This window comes from Erythrolamprus reginae, chromosome 4 (assembly GCF_031021105.1).
Source record: "Erythrolamprus reginae isolate rEryReg1 chromosome 4, rEryReg1.hap1, whole genome shotgun sequence".
Lineage (NCBI taxonomy): Eukaryota > Metazoa > Chordata > Lepidosauria > Squamata > Dipsadidae > Erythrolamprus > Erythrolamprus reginae.
Window position 1 is genome coordinate 106,729,619 of NC_091953.1, and position 19,332 is coordinate 106,748,950.

The 19,332-nt window shown below is 35.6% G+C and overlaps 1 protein-coding gene across 1 annotated transcript in view; it reads left to right on the forward strand.

Moving 5' to 3' along the window:
* Nucleotides 1-18,956, forward strand: part of ANKRD10 (ankyrin repeat domain 10) — a 35,117-nt gene extending 16,161 nt beyond the window's left edge. The window contains exons 4-6 of the mRNA XM_070751157.1: nucleotides 11,908-12,125; nucleotides 12,652-12,747; nucleotides 17,523-18,956. Coding sequence (XP_070607258.1) covers nucleotides 11,908-12,125; nucleotides 12,652-12,747; nucleotides 17,523-17,977 — 769 coding nt within the window. The 3' untranslated portion in view covers nucleotides 17,978-18,956. The remainder of the gene's footprint in view (nucleotides 1-11,907; nucleotides 12,126-12,651; nucleotides 12,748-17,522) is intronic.
* The last annotated feature ends 376 nt before the right edge of the window (nucleotides 18,957-19,332 follow it).

The following is a 19,332-nucleotide window of genomic DNA, read 5'->3' on the forward strand; positions in this document are numbered from 1 at the left end:
AATTTACCTCCACTCCCCTACGCAACAAATGTATACAGTTGTTATGTGTATGACCATTCATAAGTGCACATGCACAAATGTCTTCTTAGAATATACTTGCCCTTCTTAATTCTTCGTGTACATATCCTTCCATCTTTCCTAATGGAGAATTGCCCTCCTGCAAACAGTATTTCATAACTCTAACCTGGATACACTTAAACAGATTATGATCTAATGCAGGTACATATAGAGCATTGTACAATGTTCCTCTTATTTCAGGTACATGCACGTTACCTTCCCCTTTTGCAACAGCTCTTTGACCATTAGCCAGATTAATACAGGTTTGCATAATTGGTTTCAAAACAAAATGTTTGTGGGTCATTGGCAATATGCTGACTTACCACCCTGTCCCTGCAGTTTTCAGATGCTGTTGCAGCCAGGGAAAACAGTGCTGGAGAACCGCTTCCTCGTGTGTTGAGTAGTCATGCATCCTTGTCTCGCTGCTCCTCTGTTTCTCCTCTTTGGAAATGCTCTCTAGGACCACAAGTGTAGCATCTCTTCACTGTATAAACTGTCTCAGCTGCTCTGTCGGCATCCTTGACTGGTGCATATGCTGGTCTGTGCTGAACATTACCTCCTCACTTTCCTGGTCACCTCTCCAGCCGTTTCTTCTCCTCCAACAACAATCAACCAATCAAATATGCCCTGGTTAAATTCCGTTCATTTATGGACTTTAGACTAGTCACGGGAACGTCCCATGAACTAGTCACCACATGCACCTTGTGTACCTCATTAAATGTCATTCCTCTTTCCTCTAACTCAAGCAATGTCCTTCTCATATCCTGCAGATGCGTGGACCTGCTTTCTCCGGGCTTCAGTTGTGCTTTATACAGTCAGCATCACTCTACTGCCCGCAGTCTCTCTAATATACAGACTGTGCAACGCCTCAAAGCACTCTCACAGACTGGAGGTCCCTCACGTCTATCAGCTGACTTTCCTCTAAAGCCAGAATTATGCTGGCTAATGCCTTTTCATTTCTTCTGTGGTCCCCATCATCCAGGATCGCTGGTGGCTTAGTAACAATTGTCCACAACTCTTCCCTCCACAGGTGCATCTCCATCTTCACATTCCAGGAGAGGTAGTTTGTCTCATTTAGCCGTGACACTAAGAAACCTCCTCCCATTACGCCGATGGAGGCCATGCTATCTGCTTTCTTTCTGAAGCCACTAACCATTATCAAACCACGTTGCACAATCCCTCTGCCTTTAGTGCAAGCTCTCACTCTGGCCTTCTCTCTGGACTGGGCCCGTAACCTGTCAGTGTTGAACAGTGTGACTACATTTTGAGACAACCCAGGAGTAAAATATACACTGAGGTTTGTCTTACAAACAGTGGCTAATATACAAGACTTCTATATGCATACATACATACTGTACATTTAATAAGCACAGTAAGCAGCAGGTGAAGCTAGGAAAAATCACATCAGATACATGTACAATTAGCACAGGTGCCCTCTAAGGCTGTGTACTCTCACCACTTCTCTCTATACACTAATGACTGCATCTCAAACGATCCATCTGTTAAACTACTGAAGTTTGTAGATGATGCAACAGTGATCGGACTCATTCGAGACAATGATGAATCTGCATACAGACGGGAAGTTGAACAACTATCTTTGTGGTGTGACCAGAATAATCTATAACACATTCAAAACCATAGAAATGGTGGTAGACTTTAGGAGAAACCCTTGCACCTCTCACAATACTAGACAACACAGTATCAACAGTAGAGACCTTCAAATTTCTAGGTTCTATCATATCTCAAGACCTAAAATGGTCACCTAACATCAAAAACATCATCAAAAAAGCACAACAAAGAATGTTTTTTCTGCGTCAGCTCAGGAAGCTCAAACTGCCCAAGGTGCTGCTGATACAGTGCTACAGAGGAATCATTGAGTCTGTCATCTGCACCTCTATAACTGTCTGGTTTGGTGCTGCAACCCAACAGAACCGACACAGACTTCAGAGGATAATCAGAACTGCAGAAAAAACAATTGCTGCCAACCTGCCTTCCATTGAGGAGCTGTATACTGCACGAGTCAAAAAGAGGATGGGGAAAATATTTACTGACCCCTCACATCCTGGACACAAACTGTTTCAACTCCTACCCTCGAAACGTCACTACAGAGCACTGCACACCAAGACAACTAGACACAGGAACAGTTTTTTTTCCGAACGCCATCACTACTAAACAAATAATTCCCTCAACACTGTCAGACTTTCTACTAAATCTGCACTTCTATTCTACTAGTTTTTCTCATCATTCCTATCACCCATTTCCTCCCATGTTGACTGTATGACTGTAACTTGTTGCTTATATCCTAAGATTTTTATTAATATTGCTTCTCCATTGCTTATTTGACCCCTATGACAATCATTAAGTGTTGTACCACATGATTCTTGACAAATGTATATTTTATTTTATTTTATGTGTGCTGAGAGCATATGCACCAAGACAAATTCCTTGTGTGTCCAATCACACTTGGCCAATAAAAATTCTATTCTATTCTATTCTATTCATACCAGGCAATCAATCTACAATGCAGATTGAACAGAGGTAGGAGATACATGAGGAGAAGGAGGCCTCCCTTACACAGACAGCTTAAAGCGGCAGTAACCCTGCTTAATTATTCTCATTGCATCATCTTTCAGTTTACAATCAGCTGGTCAGCTTTAAATCATCATTACCCTGAGAGATATGTAGTTTCTTATTAACAAATACACAAATATGTACAGATACATAGCATAGGAGTCTTCAATTAAAATTTTCCTTATAGTATCTATCCATATTCTTGTTCTTTTGCAGTTTATGGCTTCTAAGTATTTAGGATGATTTCAGAATTGTAGGACTTAAGGAGAAAGTGTTAAGGATCAAATGAATGATATTCCTTCCTTTTTAGGAGACAACTTTATTGAATTTTAAGATCAAACAAAATTACAAATAACAGCTCAATATGTTTTCTTCATTCCAGAATAATTCCAGTTTTAAACTGTTGATTTATTTAAAAAAAAACTTGGCTAGATTAAGCAGCTTTCCTGTTTTCCTCATTTTAGCAATGGGCTATTTATGTTCATTCCCGTATATTTCATCAGTCTTTGAAGGCAAAACAATACTTCTATATAACATGTCAGTCGAGGCATAAATTACTACTTTCCAGCAAGGCATCCTGTAGAAATAATATGAATTCAAATAAGCTGCTTCAGCATTATAGTCTTTATTGCTAGCAACTCTTATCATGAACAGTAATCATTTTAAATATCCCAACATCTTTTGATTTAAAGCAAAAAGAAATTGCAATATCAATTTCCATTCATTCTATTTTTTGCAGTTTTTTTCAAACTGCAAATATTCAGAATCATCACAGATTGCAATGAGATTTGAAGAATAAGACTTTTTTTGAGTATAGAGAAAGAATACATGGGAAATACATTTATTTTATTTCTTAGTATCCAGTACTTCCAATTTTGGCTCACTAACTTCTCATAAAGATATTGATTTATTCACTGCTCAGTACAAATAAAAATATCTTTGATCTCCTTCTTTGCTTGTGCAAGTCAAGAAAAAGAAATTAAGTCCAAGAGAAATGGAAATGTAAACAAAATGACTTCTGATCTTTGCAGTATTTACTGGCCTGATTATTACCATTTGCCACCTTCCCAAATTACGAGTCTTGGTTTCCTTCTTTCCATAAACAACCCTTTTTAATCTGCAGAATCTGGTATCACTGATTCATTTTTGTGGCATTTTTATCAAATGTCCATAAAGGGTTTTCCAACCTATTATAAAAGTAGCTGTTGTTTCTTCTTTAATCAGACAAGTCAATTTAGGCATTTCAGAAAGTTCTGCCATCTACATAGCACACTTCTCCATTGTGGGTATTCCTGCATTTTTCTCTCTATTCAGTATTCTGGTCCAAAGCTGCAGTAGTTTTTCAACTAACTAAAATGTTACTTTATAAACGCTAGTTTAGGGATATTCTATCTATTTTCTTGAAGGAATTTTTATTTCATTTCTTTAAGTTCATTTAGTTTTACATGATGGTTCCTAACCTGGAGTTGGAAGTTTAATCTGAATATGTGTATTTGGCCATTTGTTTAGGTAGCGGAAGATCGAAATTCCGTTTTAGCTAAAGTAAATAGCCTTTAATCCAACTTCAGCTGATTCCTGCTGTGTGCAAGCTTCCATTCCTTTCATAGACGTATCTGTGTACTTGTACAAGTAATGGTTCTTTTTTTCTTACATACCAAAATTATGTAAAAACTATTTCAACCATTAGCATTTGTTGCTAAGATCCTTAGAATCAAAATTCTTGATTTCTTCAGTTCCCTTTTGTGAGGGGGTTGCTATAGGGATTATAAATGACATTCTCTTAGATATGACAGTTTGGATAATTAATCATAAATAGAGGGGGGAAATTGCTTTTTCTGGTAGAGAGATTACCGTCGCCTAAAGTTCAGATTTAAATTCTACTTGTGTCAGGTTTAGAGGAACAGTGAAAATCTTTGCAAGATTGCATCTAAATTTAGTTTTTATAATTTATATAAAAGTCTTGTGGAAAAATAAAAAGTGGATCCTTTTGAAAATATATCTAACAGCTGTTTAATTGTTTTGTAAGTGTTCATATTGTGAAGTAGACATTGTAGCCCATTTACCGTTAAAGTAGTGAATAAATTTAAAGGACGTCAGCATGAAATGAAAACATGGCACCATAATATTGTATATGCAATTAATTTCTGCAACAACTCTGGAGAGGGTTTTCCCAATCTGTCTTTTAAACAGTTAAAATAATCTCAAGATCACTTTGTTGTGTTCTCTATTTTTGGATGCCAAAGGGTTAAAACTTTCAGCTTACAGTTTCTTAGATTGATTGATTAATTGATTGATTGATTGATTTTGTTTAGTGCCCATATGCTAGTATGTGAGGGACCTGTGGAAGAAATACTTCAGTAGCAAGAGTTCTGCTTAATCCCGTGTATTGGCTATTTTTTAACAGTTGGCATAGTTAAGAATTCACTTTTATTTGCAATTTGCCAAATTTTAAAGTAACAGAAGTCATGAGTTGACGATTTGTTTCTAGTACATATCATGTTTACATTTCAGACAACTGAGAGAATTACATTGAGCTTCAGGATGAAAATCCGCGCTTGAGAGTCCATCCTTGAGTCAGGCGCACTGTCTCATGGCTAAGGTGGTCACATGATGTTGGCTTAATGATAATGAATTATGTGCCACTGCACTTTATGTATGTTAGTATAACTTTAGTCTAAATGTTGCCTGCAAAATATGTTGATCCCTTATGATGTAAGTTTCCTGTTTAATGCACCATTGCCCGTTTTTTAAATCAACGAGAAGATTCTGAAACTATAAAAACTACACATGTCAATGTTTTACAGCTACGTAATTCGAATTGACTTGATTTTTTCAAGTAATCCTAGAAAGGGGGAGCTTTCCATATAGAAACTGCTGAAACTGCCACAGGTGCTTCTCCGAAAACCTTACAGGTGTGGCATTGAATGTTCAGTATCGCTTCCTTTCTGCACACAAGGCATACTGTTGAGGTATTTGTTGCGGTGATTGGTTTTAATGCTAATCTAGGAATTCAGATAATAGAATATATAGATTTGCATGCTTTTGCTTAGCCTAATTGCAGTATCTCTCTTTTATAATTTATAAACTAACAATATAAGTTTGAATATTTTTAAATAAGCATATTAAGAATGGAGAGTTTGTTTTCTTAAATGGTCTCATGACATTAATGAAGAGATATTTTAAGCTGCAGGAACTCTGGCAGTAGCATAAATTAGTCTTGGAGGCTAGTCTTCATATAACCTCAACACCCCCCCTTTTTTGACAGATATTTTAGATATGTTTTGTTCAAAGTATGTGACATTATAAGTGGATAATTTTTCAGCTGACCTGTATGAGTGCAATGAATTTTCCTTCCTCTTCTAGTAAACCATTTACCAAAAACTCTGGCAAAATAGTATCTGTTACCATTTTTTTTTGTCTACAACTGTCTTCAGGATATCTATGATTTATTAGATTTATATCCTGCCACTCAAGATTGTGCACTGCATTCTTTCCGGTTTTTTCTTCCTCACAAAATCTTACGAGGTGTATTGAACTAAGAAAGGGATTGGCCCAAAACCCCTCAGTGAATTTCATGGCTGAGGGTGGATGTGAACCTGTATTTTCCCAATTTAGCACCTTCACAACTATAACACGTTGGCTTTGAAATTGCAGCCATGTTCATATAATTATAATTAGCAAAGTAGCAGGTTTTTCAGTGTCAGAGTTACTGTTCCTAATCAAAGTAATTTGCGCTCTGCAATCTTCCTTTTGGGAAAAAAATTCATTTTAGGCTGTTAGAATTAGACTGGTTTCGTATGTAACTTTAGTTTTTTTTATTATTGAAAGGTAATATTCATATATAATAAACAGCAGCTTGTTAACAATTGAAACTCTGAGGTTAACACCAAACATCTACATTTAGGATAAGATTCCTAATATAGTTGAAGGATGTCTGTTGATAATTTTAGTAGGAATTGGAACTGCTGATGAATCTGTTTTTAGCTAATAAGAGCATTGCACATTTTATGTTCTAAATACTATATGCTTCATCACTGCCATCCTTTAATAGCTGGTTTATAATATTATAACAGTCTCAAATGAATCATGACCTTAGAATGGATGTCATGGAGACATAGCTAAGTGGAAACCCAAAAGAGAAGAAGAGTGAGACCACAGATGAGAAGATCTCTTGGCAAGAATAACCATAGACATGAAGCCTCTGGAGCTGCACATTACCAAGAGGAATGTGGATGAGGCAAACTGGGAGAAGTCGCTATCAAAGTTGCCCTTAGTACTGGAAACCAAGGTATACATGCACATCACTGCTAAAGATCGGAAGAATAGACATTTTAAGTCGGATAAAATCTCTTTATCATATATCACAGAGTTACCTATTCAACATATTTGAGTAGCTAGATTTTGTTCTTTCGTCCAGTTGGCCCCTTTTCCATTTAAAAAGTGCAGATTTCCCCCCCCTTTCTTCCCCTACCTTGTTACCTACTTCTTTTTTCAAAACATAAAAAAACCTTTTTGTAAGCTGCTGCTGTTTAGCAGTTGCTGTCGACAATAATCTGTGCTCGCTTACAACCGCCTAATTTATCTGCAGTATTTTCTCTATAGCACAGGATGTACAGTGGTATAAATACTACAGTAATTCTTTGGATTAGCAAATGAAGTATTGTGCCACTTCCAAGTGGGTAGTTAACCCCCTGACTGAGTACAGTGTTCCCTCGATTTTCGCGGGGGATGCGTTCCTAGACTGCCCGCGAAAGTCAAATTTCCGCAAAGTAGAGATGCGGAAGTAAATACACTATTTTTGGCTATGAACAGTATCATAAGCCTTCCCTTAACACTTTAAACCCCTAAAGTGCAATTTCCCATTCCCTTAGCAACCATTTAGATCATTACTCCCCATGTTTATTTATTAAAGTTTATATAAAAAAATATTTATTAAAGTCGGATGAAAGTTTGGCGATGACATATGACATCATCGGGCGGGAAAAACCGTGGTATAGGGAAAAAACCCGCAAAGTATTTTTTTAATTAATATTTTTGAAAAACCATGGTATAAACTTTTCGTGAAGTTCGAACCCGCGAAAATCGAGGGAACACTGTACAGAATTTTGGTACAGATAGTCCTCGATTTATCACAATTGGGACTAGAATTCCCAATGCTAAGCAAGGCAGTTGCTTTTACAACTGTCTTTGCCACAATTGTTAAACAAATCACTACAATCGTTAAATGAATCCCGTGGTCATTAAGCTTCCTCCATTGACTTTTTTTAAACCAGAAGCCAGCTGGGAAGATTGTAAATCGTGATCACATTACCTGAAACACTGCAACTGTTATAAATACATGCCAGTTGCCAAGTGCCAGAATTTTGATCATGTGACCACGGGGATATTGCAGTGATTTAAGTGCAAGGATCTGCCATGTCACTTTTTCCAATGCTCCTGTAATTTTGAATGGTTGTAAATTGAGGACTACCTATATATACGGAGTATCTTTAATACACTGTTCTCTCAATCCGGTTTTAGATAAACTCCATTTTACCAAATTTTTAAAAAACTTTCCATTCCTACCTAAAAGCTATTTTCAGTTGAATCTGTGTTAAATGTTATACTAGTCCATTTCAGAGTCCAAATTTTTGAAGAAACTTAAGTTTGAATGAGAAGAATTGTTTTCAAGACATTTTTGCCAGCTTTCTTTTAACCATTTTTGGGGAGGGGTAAAACTTAATGAACAAAAAACAGTAATTTTGCCTTTAAGGCCTGTTTTGTATTAATCTACCTTTTATACTGACAAGCTAGGATAAATGGATTGCCAGGAGGTGTATATATATGTATGTATGAATGTATGTATGTATGTATGAATGTATGTATGTATGTATGTATGTATGTATGTATGTATGTATAGATTTATATTACGCTATGGATGTTTGTCTTTCCTGTTTAAGCTTATTGTTCAGATCTGAATTTCGATAGAATTAATATTTTTTATAGTGTACTAATTTCATTCACTTGTCATCTCTTCTATGTACTTCGGTATAAAATTTGCCTTCTCATTTAATAGAAAGAAAAAGCCTATAGCAGATTCTTGCCTGCTATCAAAAACCTTTGTCATTCTCAGTTACTGCATTTAAACTACTACTTTCAAACTCTTAATTTTCACTGTTAAGACACTTTTCTTTACCTTTAGAGGTGAGGGAAATTGTGTAAAAGGAAACCTATTTTTCTCTTTGTTGATCTTTGGCAGGGAGCCTGCTTATTTTTGAATTTCATTTTCTGAAATAAATTTCACTCTTAATACAACTTTGAAGTAATCTTATTTCTGATTCTTTATCAAATCTACTTAGGAGATCTACCTTAACTTTAGAAAGCTGTTTCATTTTGAAGGGCTTGGGGTTTTTTTGGGTTGTTTTCAAGTTAATATTGATTCTAGGCAACTGCCGGAACAAATCTCTTGAAATCTCCTTGACAAGATTTCAGAAATAATTTGCTATTGCCTTCTCTTCTTCGGGCTGAGAGAGGGTCTCCCAGCTGGTTTTGTTCCTAAAATGGGATTAAAATTCACGGACTCCCAGTTTTTGCATAGTGCCTTAACCACTGTACCAAGTTGGCTCTATCTTTAGAAGTTATAGGTAAACTATATGGCTACTTCATAATCTTCTATTGCACTAATTTATCTAAACCCTATTCTAAGCCATTCACAATAGTGGTTATCATCTCTTTCGGAAATGGACTGGATTAATGCACTTGTATGATCAATTCCTTTTGCTTTGATTGACTTTAAAACTCCCTGTCATTCATTTCAATGGACTCTGTTTGAAAATAGAAAAACCATCTACAGTAGTCCCTCGCTATACTGCGCTTCACCTACTGCGGCTTCACTTCATTGCGGGTTTTCAATAAATATTAATGAAAAAAATCATTCGCAGATCTTCGCTGGTTCGCGGGTTTCTGAGGAAGTCGATCGGCAGATTTAACCAGCCCGCCGAACCTGATCAGCAGGTTTTTCAAAAAAAATATATCTAAAATTGTAAATACTGTATTTAAATACTGTATCTAAAATAAATACTGTGTGGGAAGGGTTTATAAACACTTAAAACAATGAAAACTTACCAAACAATTACAATATAAATACTTAAATAAGTACTATCAGTCGATAAATTCCCCATCGCGGATTTCACCTATCGCGGCCGGGTCTGGAACGTAACACCAGCGATAGGTGAGGGACTACTGTATCTACTTCCTTTTCACTGGGTCTACATTCTTCTCTCATATCCATCCCCTCCACTTCTTTCCCATTGCAGTTGTTGAACTCTTTCCTCATAGAAAGTGGCTCTATTCTCTTGATCACTTTTCTGGTCACTGGTATCTTGATTTTTGCTTTGCAGTTGTTTTGAAGAACTTTGACCAGAGTAGATAGATTGCTTTATCTAGGTGCGAAGATACTGCAGGTATTGGCAGTTGGGTGTTTTTATTGCAGCTGCCTGCTGAATTGATCATTTTCTTTATGCTGCATCGATCCATAATTTCTTCCCAGATGAAACCAGTCTCTGACAGAAAATAGGAATAGTTTTACTTATTCTCTCAATTTTGAAAGATTTTTGGTGCTATCAAAATTGTATTTATTGGTGTAATCCACATCATTTATGCTAGCGCTCAACTGAGTTTTATTTGTCTAGAGATTTCATAATCCCATCTATCATGATTATTGCCTTGGTCTATCTGCTTCCTTCTTGAAAAGATTAATCCAAGCACTAATGTCTGCCCTATATATGCAAAGATATAGAAAGAATTTGTTCAGAGCAGTTTCTCAATATTTTGATCCACTTTTAGCATGTTTTTTAAATTGTTTTTAACAGTTCCACAGCCTTCCATTACAAGATTCTTGCTGCTGCTATAAATAATTTTAATAACTCTATTAATAGTATGTTCCTCAGTCTCCTTTGTTGCATTTCTTCCCATTTCTTGAAAAATTTGGTTCTCCATTGAGCAAGATAATTTAAGATTAAATCTCCCTTTTATTTAATGGCTTCCTTAGCATTGCTTGTTAGCTATTTAGACTGGTCTTAGAATTTTTTCCAGAATTAGAGTAGATATTTCAGCTGACTTTTATAGGGCTGATCAACTTGGCTTTCCTTTACAACTTCCTTCTTACAATCTCTGAGATTAGAAGTGTTTGCCAGCCTGAATTTGATAAATTTGTGCATTTCTTGACCAATTCCCACTTGCAGGAAATGCTAATTATTCTTGTTGCAATATATCTGTAGTTCATCTCATAGATATATACATAGATATATACATAATACATAGATGTAGTTTATCTCATAGATACCTTGGAGATTGCCACCCAAAAATTGAAGTAACTTTCACTAACAATGACTACTTGGCTTGAAACATTCCCCTCTCAGAATTCTTTCTAAATCTCTTTGCATTTTGAATTAAGCAGGTATTAATACTTTATTCCAGACATTTGCTTCTCTTATTTCATTAATAACCTCAACAGCCTGTTTTCTCATTCCAATAACATACCATGTTGCTTACGCTACATGATTTATATATAAAGATATACAAGCCACAGGATTTTGAAATTGGAAAAAAATTAACTGTTCTGTGCTATTCTTCTTTCTATTTATATATACAGTATGTGTCTGTTCTGTCATGTTTTCAACAAGTATTGTTCAGATAACTGCCTGAATAATTTCAGTTTTAAAGCTCAAAATCTTAATGTTCTGCGATAATGCTTCAAAGAACTGAATATTCTACCACTTATGATGTCACAAACTTTGATATAAGCTGCCAGCTTAGTACAAAACATAAACATTGGCAAGATATACACCTGCGTACCTACTTTTTATTGTTAAGAAGAACTGAAATATTTTTGTGGTATGAGATTCTAGAATGCTGCGGACTCTTATAACAATTATTTTGAATATTTATTTACAGATAATTCCTTTTCATAAAATGAGATGATTATAAGACAGGAATTGGATCAAATGTCTGAAGTTTGTGTAAAGATGAGATGCTTCAGGCTGCAGGCAAGATATTTTAGCAATTTCAGGCACTTAATTAGGAATTTTTATGGCACATAATTATTCTTAATTGTACTGCTTCCCAAATTTTGCTTAGAATGCAGATATGTGCTCAAAAGATTATTTTAAACTGGATAGTATAAATTCCCCTACTGGGGAAATTAGAAAAAAGCGCTCATCTTCAGAATGAGTCAAATCAGCAGCAGTCACCATAATATTTTTATTATGGGGTATAATTCAATATATTTGTATTGTGCAGCTTACGAAATGCCAGTGGCCTGACAGCAGCAGATCTTGCTCATACCCAGGGCTTCCACGAATGTACTCAGTTGCTCTTCAACCTTCAGAAATACCCGTTGAACCATTTCTATAGCAATGGCTATGGGGTCCATCAGAACACTAACCAAAGAGGGCCCAGTCGAAAACGATCTTTTGAAGACATGAACAATTTTGCAATGAAGAAAGCTAGAACTGAAGGTGAGACTCTGGGGATCTGTTTCATTCCAGTTGAAAAAGGGCAATAGTAGGTGAGGTAATCCTTCAGTTTGGGGTGAGATATCATCGATGTGTAATTAACTTTCAGCTTTATTATTGTTGTTATTACTATTATTATTTATTAGACTTGCATGCCGCCCCTCTTCGGGGACCCGGGCGTCTCACAACATACAATGCAAACAATAAGTATACAAATCTAATAGTTAAAAATATAGCTAAAAACCCATTAATTTAAAAAACAGTCAATTTGCTATTGGCCTGGGAGCCAGACTAGTAGAGGTGAGATTTGAGATTGACCCTCAAGACCAGAGGTTCCCAAACTTAGCTGGCTGGAGAAGTCTTAAAGTTGCCAGGTTTGAAGACCTCTGCTCAAGACTTTTATATCACAAACGTTCAAGCATCACCTGCCCAAAACATTGGTGGTTGCCCTGTTTTTATAGAGGTGTAATTTTTAAAATTTTGGATTAATAAATTATGTACTGTTCTGAATATCTTTTTTCTTAAACAGATCAATGTTTTGATGGCCTAGTACCAATGACAAATGGAGGAAGTGAAGAGGACGCTAACAATATGCATGTTGATAGAGAGTTTGCTCTTATATCAGGTGGGAGGCAAGAGTTTCCTGTTAACCACAAGATCATTCACATGGTTGAAGAAAAAAAACAGAAGAATGATTCTGTTGAAATTTACACCGTTTCCGCAATGCAAACCCCTTGTTGTTGCAAGAATCAGTATGCATTTTATCTATAGATTTATCTTATTGAGTATGTCAAAACTCCAGCTATTTTAATGCTAAAGTACCTTAAAGCTTCCTAATTAATATTTGTAGAAGGTGTTTGTAAGATTTTGAAAGTGTTGGTTTTGGGTGTAAAATATTGCCAGTGTTGAGTTAAACATGCATGCCATGTGCCTTGATTACAGAGTATTGCTTTTTTTTAAAAAGAACCTTAATAACTTGATTAAAACAAGTTATTTATTATAATTAAATCAAAAGCTAATTGCACTGCCTACATAATCGTACAACCAGTTTTGGTATCTCAAATAAAGCTCTACAAGTGCAACCAGTTTTGTTCAAAAGTCATTCAGTATACCTTAAAACACATTTCCTTTTAACTTATTGCTAATCTTAATTGAATTAATTTCAGTCATTGATAGTCCAAAATTTCTATTTGAAAACTAAAGAAAATGCCATCCATATTAATTTTATTTGTAATTAATATTACTTTTCAAGGGTGGGCGTTTACATTCAGAATATTCTCAATTCAAAAGAATTCACTCCAGGCCAAGCTAAATGGTGTAACTGTATGGGTTGTGATCATATATTTGGGGTTTGTTTTTAATTAATTCTACTTACAAATGGGTTGATAGTGTTTTCATTGGGAATATGCCATGTGTTCTCCCCACCAGTTTTTTGATTGAAAAAATGGAAATTGGAATGGATATCCATGATTAAATTCATCAAAAATATTCTGATATGGCTGCAAATTGAGCAGCATCTTGTTTTTCAATCACACCTTTGGGGAACAAAACTATGTGAAAACTGTAAACTTTTTTTCTCTGGAGAAGACTACAGGCCTTGATGGACTCAGTGAACTATAGCTGCTATACTAAACACGAGATTCTGAATCAATATTAAAATGGTGGTAATTAACAGGAGTCATGTTGGTGTATGATTTTATCTGTAAATTTTAATATTTTTATTTACTGATAACAATATTTTTATTTACTGATAACAATTTTACCAGTGTTTATAGTATTTTGGTACATAGTGGTACCTCAATATAAGAACACCTCTACTTAAGAACTTTTCTAGATAAGAACCGGGTGCTCAAGATTTTTTTGCCTCTTCTTAAGAACCATTTTCCGAGCCCGGAAAAATTTTCCAGGAAATTTGAGAGTGGCCAGTTTCCTGCCATTCCCCCTGGGTTTCTCTCTCTGGCGCAGTGTATGGGAGAAAGCCTCACGCCGGGTGTATGGGAAGCACGTGCTCCTCCTCGCCGCCGCAGAGTCCCTCTTTTAAATTAAAAAAAAAAAGCCTTAAAGTTTTGGATTTTTTTGATTCCCCTCACCTCATCTTCCTTCAGCAGCGACTGTCCTCCTATTCTTCCTCTTCCCCCTTCCACCTAAATTCCAAGCTTTTATTTCTTTCCTAATGGATTTACACACATTATTTGCTTTTACATTGATTCCTATGGGAAAAATTGCTTCTACTTTCAAACTTAAGAACCTGATCATGGAACAAATTAAGTTCTTAAGTAGAGGTACCACTGTATAATTGAAGAGATTATCTGGATGGTAGCTGAGTTAGAAACCCATATGCGATTACTTAGAAGAAATCAAGGCTTAGCTAAATTATTGCAGGTGGGTTTTTTTAAAAATAGAAATTAAGATTTCTATTGTTTTCAAGTAATTTCAATATAATTATTATTCTCACTTAAAATGCCTTTATGCAAAGCAAAAAAATTTATATAAATGTTGAGGGAAAAACTACGAGCATATTTTGCCTGCTGAATACCTTTCCTACAGCATTTAAAATTTCTGACAACTTAACATCCAATATATTAAATGCTACTTGTCTGCTTCCTATTAGTAGAATTTGCTAAATGAACCGGCTTATTGATCCATTAAAAACTATGATTTGTAAATCAAAACACAATTGCAATTATGACTTATAAAAGCGCCGTTTAATGCCATAACAAGGTTATCTAACAGGGAAAAACAAAACTGGTAGACGTTGGATTAATTGTAACCAGTGACATTAAATGGTCCCATTAAGGTGAAATGTTAATATCATAAATTACTTGTACACTTGCAGTACTGAAGCTGAAAGTATTAATAGTATTCAGCATTAGCATTTAGATTTTATACACCACTTCACAGTGCTTTACAGTCCTCTCTAAGCGGTTTACAGAGAGTAAGCCTATTGCCCCCAACAATCTGGGTCTTCATTTTACCGACCTTGGAAGGATGGACTGCTAAGTCAACCTTGAGCCTACTGAGATTCGATCTGCCAACCTGCCGGCAGCTGGTGATCAGCAGAAGTAGCTTACAGTACTGCACTCTAACCACTGCGCCCCCGAGGCTCTATTATTGATTAGTATTAATAAAAGTTAGCACTTTGCAAAAATAAATCCAAAGTTTGCCAAACCAAAATACCCTTCTTAATAAATAGAACGAGACTTTTTAAAAAAAATAGTCACCAAACATAGCACTACTTTTTCTGTACATTTTATTAATTCTTGCAAGGAGGTTTTCTAAGACTACATTAACATTTTCATGCCCTATTTGTGAATTAGTCCCACTAAATGTCCAATTTAAAGTACATTATGTCTGTGATATAATTATTGCATTCATGATTGATTTATTGGTGTATATAAATGGCACTATGGAATATTGTACAGATTGTATTCTAAAGATGGTTTCATTTTGCTGTTCATTTTAAATAAAATTGCTGATAACACACTGCATAACCATTCTTGAATTTTTACAACACTTTCCATAATTGTAGGAATCCAAGAATTTTCATTATTGTTTATGCATACTGTAGTCTGAACTTTAAAAAACCATATTACAGTAGTACCTCTAGATACGAGTTTAATTTGTTCCAGAACGGAGCTTGTATGTCGAACAACTCGTATCTGGAACAAATGGCTTTAGACTTTGTTTTTCCCCTCTGAGATAACCAGAAGCAGGGATTCTTGCGCCACCTAGTGGACGCTCGGCTCGTATCCCGAATTTGAGCTCAGGTCTCGAAAAGAAATTTCTCTCCCCTAATGGCTCGTATCTTGGAATACTCGCATGTGGAGCAGCTCGTATCTAGAGGTACTACTGTATTTAAGTTTAGTGTCTATTAAATCTTATAAAACACAAAGATTTTATCGCATTTAAAATTACACTTAACATTACAGGTAGTCTTCGACATACAACAGTAATGGAGTCTGTCCATTATAGTCCCGTGTCGTGATGATTGTAAAACAGGTCGATCACATGACCTTTTTTGTAGCAGTTGTTAATAGCAATAGCATTTAGACTTATATACCACTTCATAGTGCTTTTATAGCCCTCTCTAAGCGGTTTATAGAATCAGCATATTGGTCCCAACAATCTGGGTCCTCATTTTAACCCAACTCGGAAGGATGGAAGGCTGAGTCAACCTTGAGCCGGTGGTGAGATTTGAACTGCTGAACTACAACTAGCAAATAGCTGAAGTAGCCTGCAGTGCTGCATTCTAGCCACTGTGCCACCCTGCCTCTTAAGTAAACCCGTGGTTCACTATGAATGCAATTGTGCCCCTCGCCCCAAAATATGGAAGTTCTGGGTTTTGGCAAAAACTGTCTTAAAACATGGCAACATAACTTCCCCAAATACCTCTTACAGCTTTGTATGATGTAGTACATAGTAACAATAACTGTTGGAAATATGCCTACAGTTTACCCTAGGCACAGATATTTAACATAAACCCACTGTGTCTGGAGATTCTCAATTATCTCTATCAAGCTCCTCCCAAAGGTGCTTTTTCCAAAAAGCAACGAGGTTTTTTTCCTTTGAAAACATTTCGCTTCTCATCTAAGAAGCTTCTTAATTTCTTCTTAAGAACTGCAGAAACTTCTTGGATGAGAAGGGAAACGTCCCATTCCCCCCTCACCCAAAAAAAGACCAACAACAACAGAAGGTCCAGTTGCCTATTGGGAAAGCACCTTTGGGATAAACCTATTGTGTTTGATGGATCATACTGTTAAGTAAGTATGTATTGCATTGTGCCTGGATTAGATTTTCAGAAAAGCTAAGTAGCTATACAGTTTCCAAACATTCCACAGATACATGTTGTGGTGACCCCCACCACCACCATAAGTGCAGTGCCAGTTCTCCCAACAGAGCTTTAAACTGAATGTTATTATTTATTAGATTTTATTATTTATTAGATTTGTATGCCACCCCTCTCCGAAGACTCGGAGCGGCTCACAACAAGCAATATACAGAGTACAAATCCAATATTAAAAACTATTAAAAACCCTTATAATAAAAAGCCATCATACAACCCACATAAACCATACATAAAGCATAATAGCTGAGGGGTAGGAAGGTCAGAGGGATCATCCCCACTGTAAATGCCTGATTGGTTGGATTGTAAAAATATGTTCCAAAGCATCAGAACAGAAACTTTAGTTCCTAATACCATGGGAAATTTGTTGTTTCCCATGGTCTTAGGCGACCCCTGTGAAACGGTTGTTCGAAACCCCCCAAAAGGTCCCGACCCCTAGGTTGAGAACCACTGATCAAAGGGATGTCCAATTTATAATATTTTTTTAAAAAGATATGGAGAAGATGGTTGTATAAATTGAGTCAATTTGTGCTTGACGGGTCTATTTCTTAATGCAGATATGAATTGCAGTAACTCCATATTGAAAGCATTGGCAAATGGAAATATCATCAATGGAAATTTGGACTTCACTTCCCCACCTCAGCTCAATGGATTGAATTCCAGGCGTGAAGAATGCTTAACATTGATAGTACCTAATGCACTCATCTCTGATCATAACCGTATAATCAATGATGGCCATAGTGTTGAGGAACCAGCCACAGTTCTAAATGCTTCTGATATGTGTGGTTCTTTACATCTGAATGGAAGCCCAAGTAGCCTTGTTTCCAATAGGCCCTCATGGTTGGATGACCTTGGAGATACATTGCACTATGGACACTACCATGGATTTGGGGATACGGCTGAAAGTATTCCTGAGCTTAATAGCGTTATTGAGCATTCCAGTTTGATTAAAGTTGCAGAAAAGTACGATAGTACTGTTTTAGGTACAATGTATCTTTATCATGGTTCCTGAATTATTAACGACACGTTTACTTGATGTTAATATACTTTGAAATAGTAATGCAAATAATGGAATTGGGATGGTAACACCTGAAGATGCAGGATTTTTTTTTTGGTTACATATTACTAAAAGCATTTGACACACAAGCCTTATGCTTCCAATTTTGCATGCGTCAGGTTCATTAGTTATATTAATAGCTAATTTTACAATAGATTTATTGTTTTTTATGACAAGGTCTAGTTTTATATTTTTTTTATTTGCTATAAGAACTTTTAGAATGTTTTCAACTTTCATCAAACCTTTCTAAAAACTAAACTCTGTAGATTAGTTCATTTTTATATTATGAAGTACAGTGTCCTGATTTAACATTTTCTGTTGAGACTATGGTAAGCAATATCGGTGCCAGTTTCAACCACACAAGGAATGGGTGGTGGCAGCAAAAATGATTTTACGTATTTCCTTAGTTTTCAAAAGGAAGTAAACTTTCTTGGATCAGGTTAAAAACTGCTTAAACTGAAACAAATATAGGCTTTATATGTTTTAATTCATAATGTTAAAGCTTGCCCTACTTTTTATAAAATGTTAACCTTTTTATTATAAGATGGGGAAATAGGATCATATTCTACAATTAACAATAAATTTGAAATACTTTTTGCTCACTGCAGGTCTTACCATAGTTCACAGAATGGCATTTTGACACTATAAACCATAAAAAAATGTTAAAATGTCAGGTCAGTAGCTTTCAGCTTTATTTTATTAAATGCATGGATTTACTTTTTAAAACAACATTGATTTGTATCTTTAAAATATTGCATTTCCAGCTAATAGTAGTGGCCATTTATTTCATTTTTCACCAGATTCACTATCATATATTGATTGAATTTGAAAAGGTCAGTTGTAAAATTCTATCTACATGTATACTTCAAAAGCTTTGTAACAATTCTTTTGTGATCTGCATAAAATCAAGATGAATGAAGTGTTTAAAAACAAACTGATATGTCTCTGTTTTTCTGTTTCTAAAGGGACCTTTACAAATTGAATTAGAAAATAAAACACATTGCACATATATTTTAGCATTTTTTGCACGGTAGCATTTGTTTTTGTCAAAATATTTATTTATTTATTTATTTACTTGTTTATTAGATTTGTATGCCTCCCCTTTCCGTGGACTCGGGGCGGCTCACAATACAATAAAACAATTCATAACAAATCTAATAATATACAATTTAAAATTTTAAATAGTTAAAAAAACCCATTTTTAAGCAGACATACCTACAAACATACCATACATAAATTATATAGGCCCGGGGGAGATGTTTCAATTCTCCCATGCCTGACAACAAAGGTGGGTTTTGAGAAGTTTACGA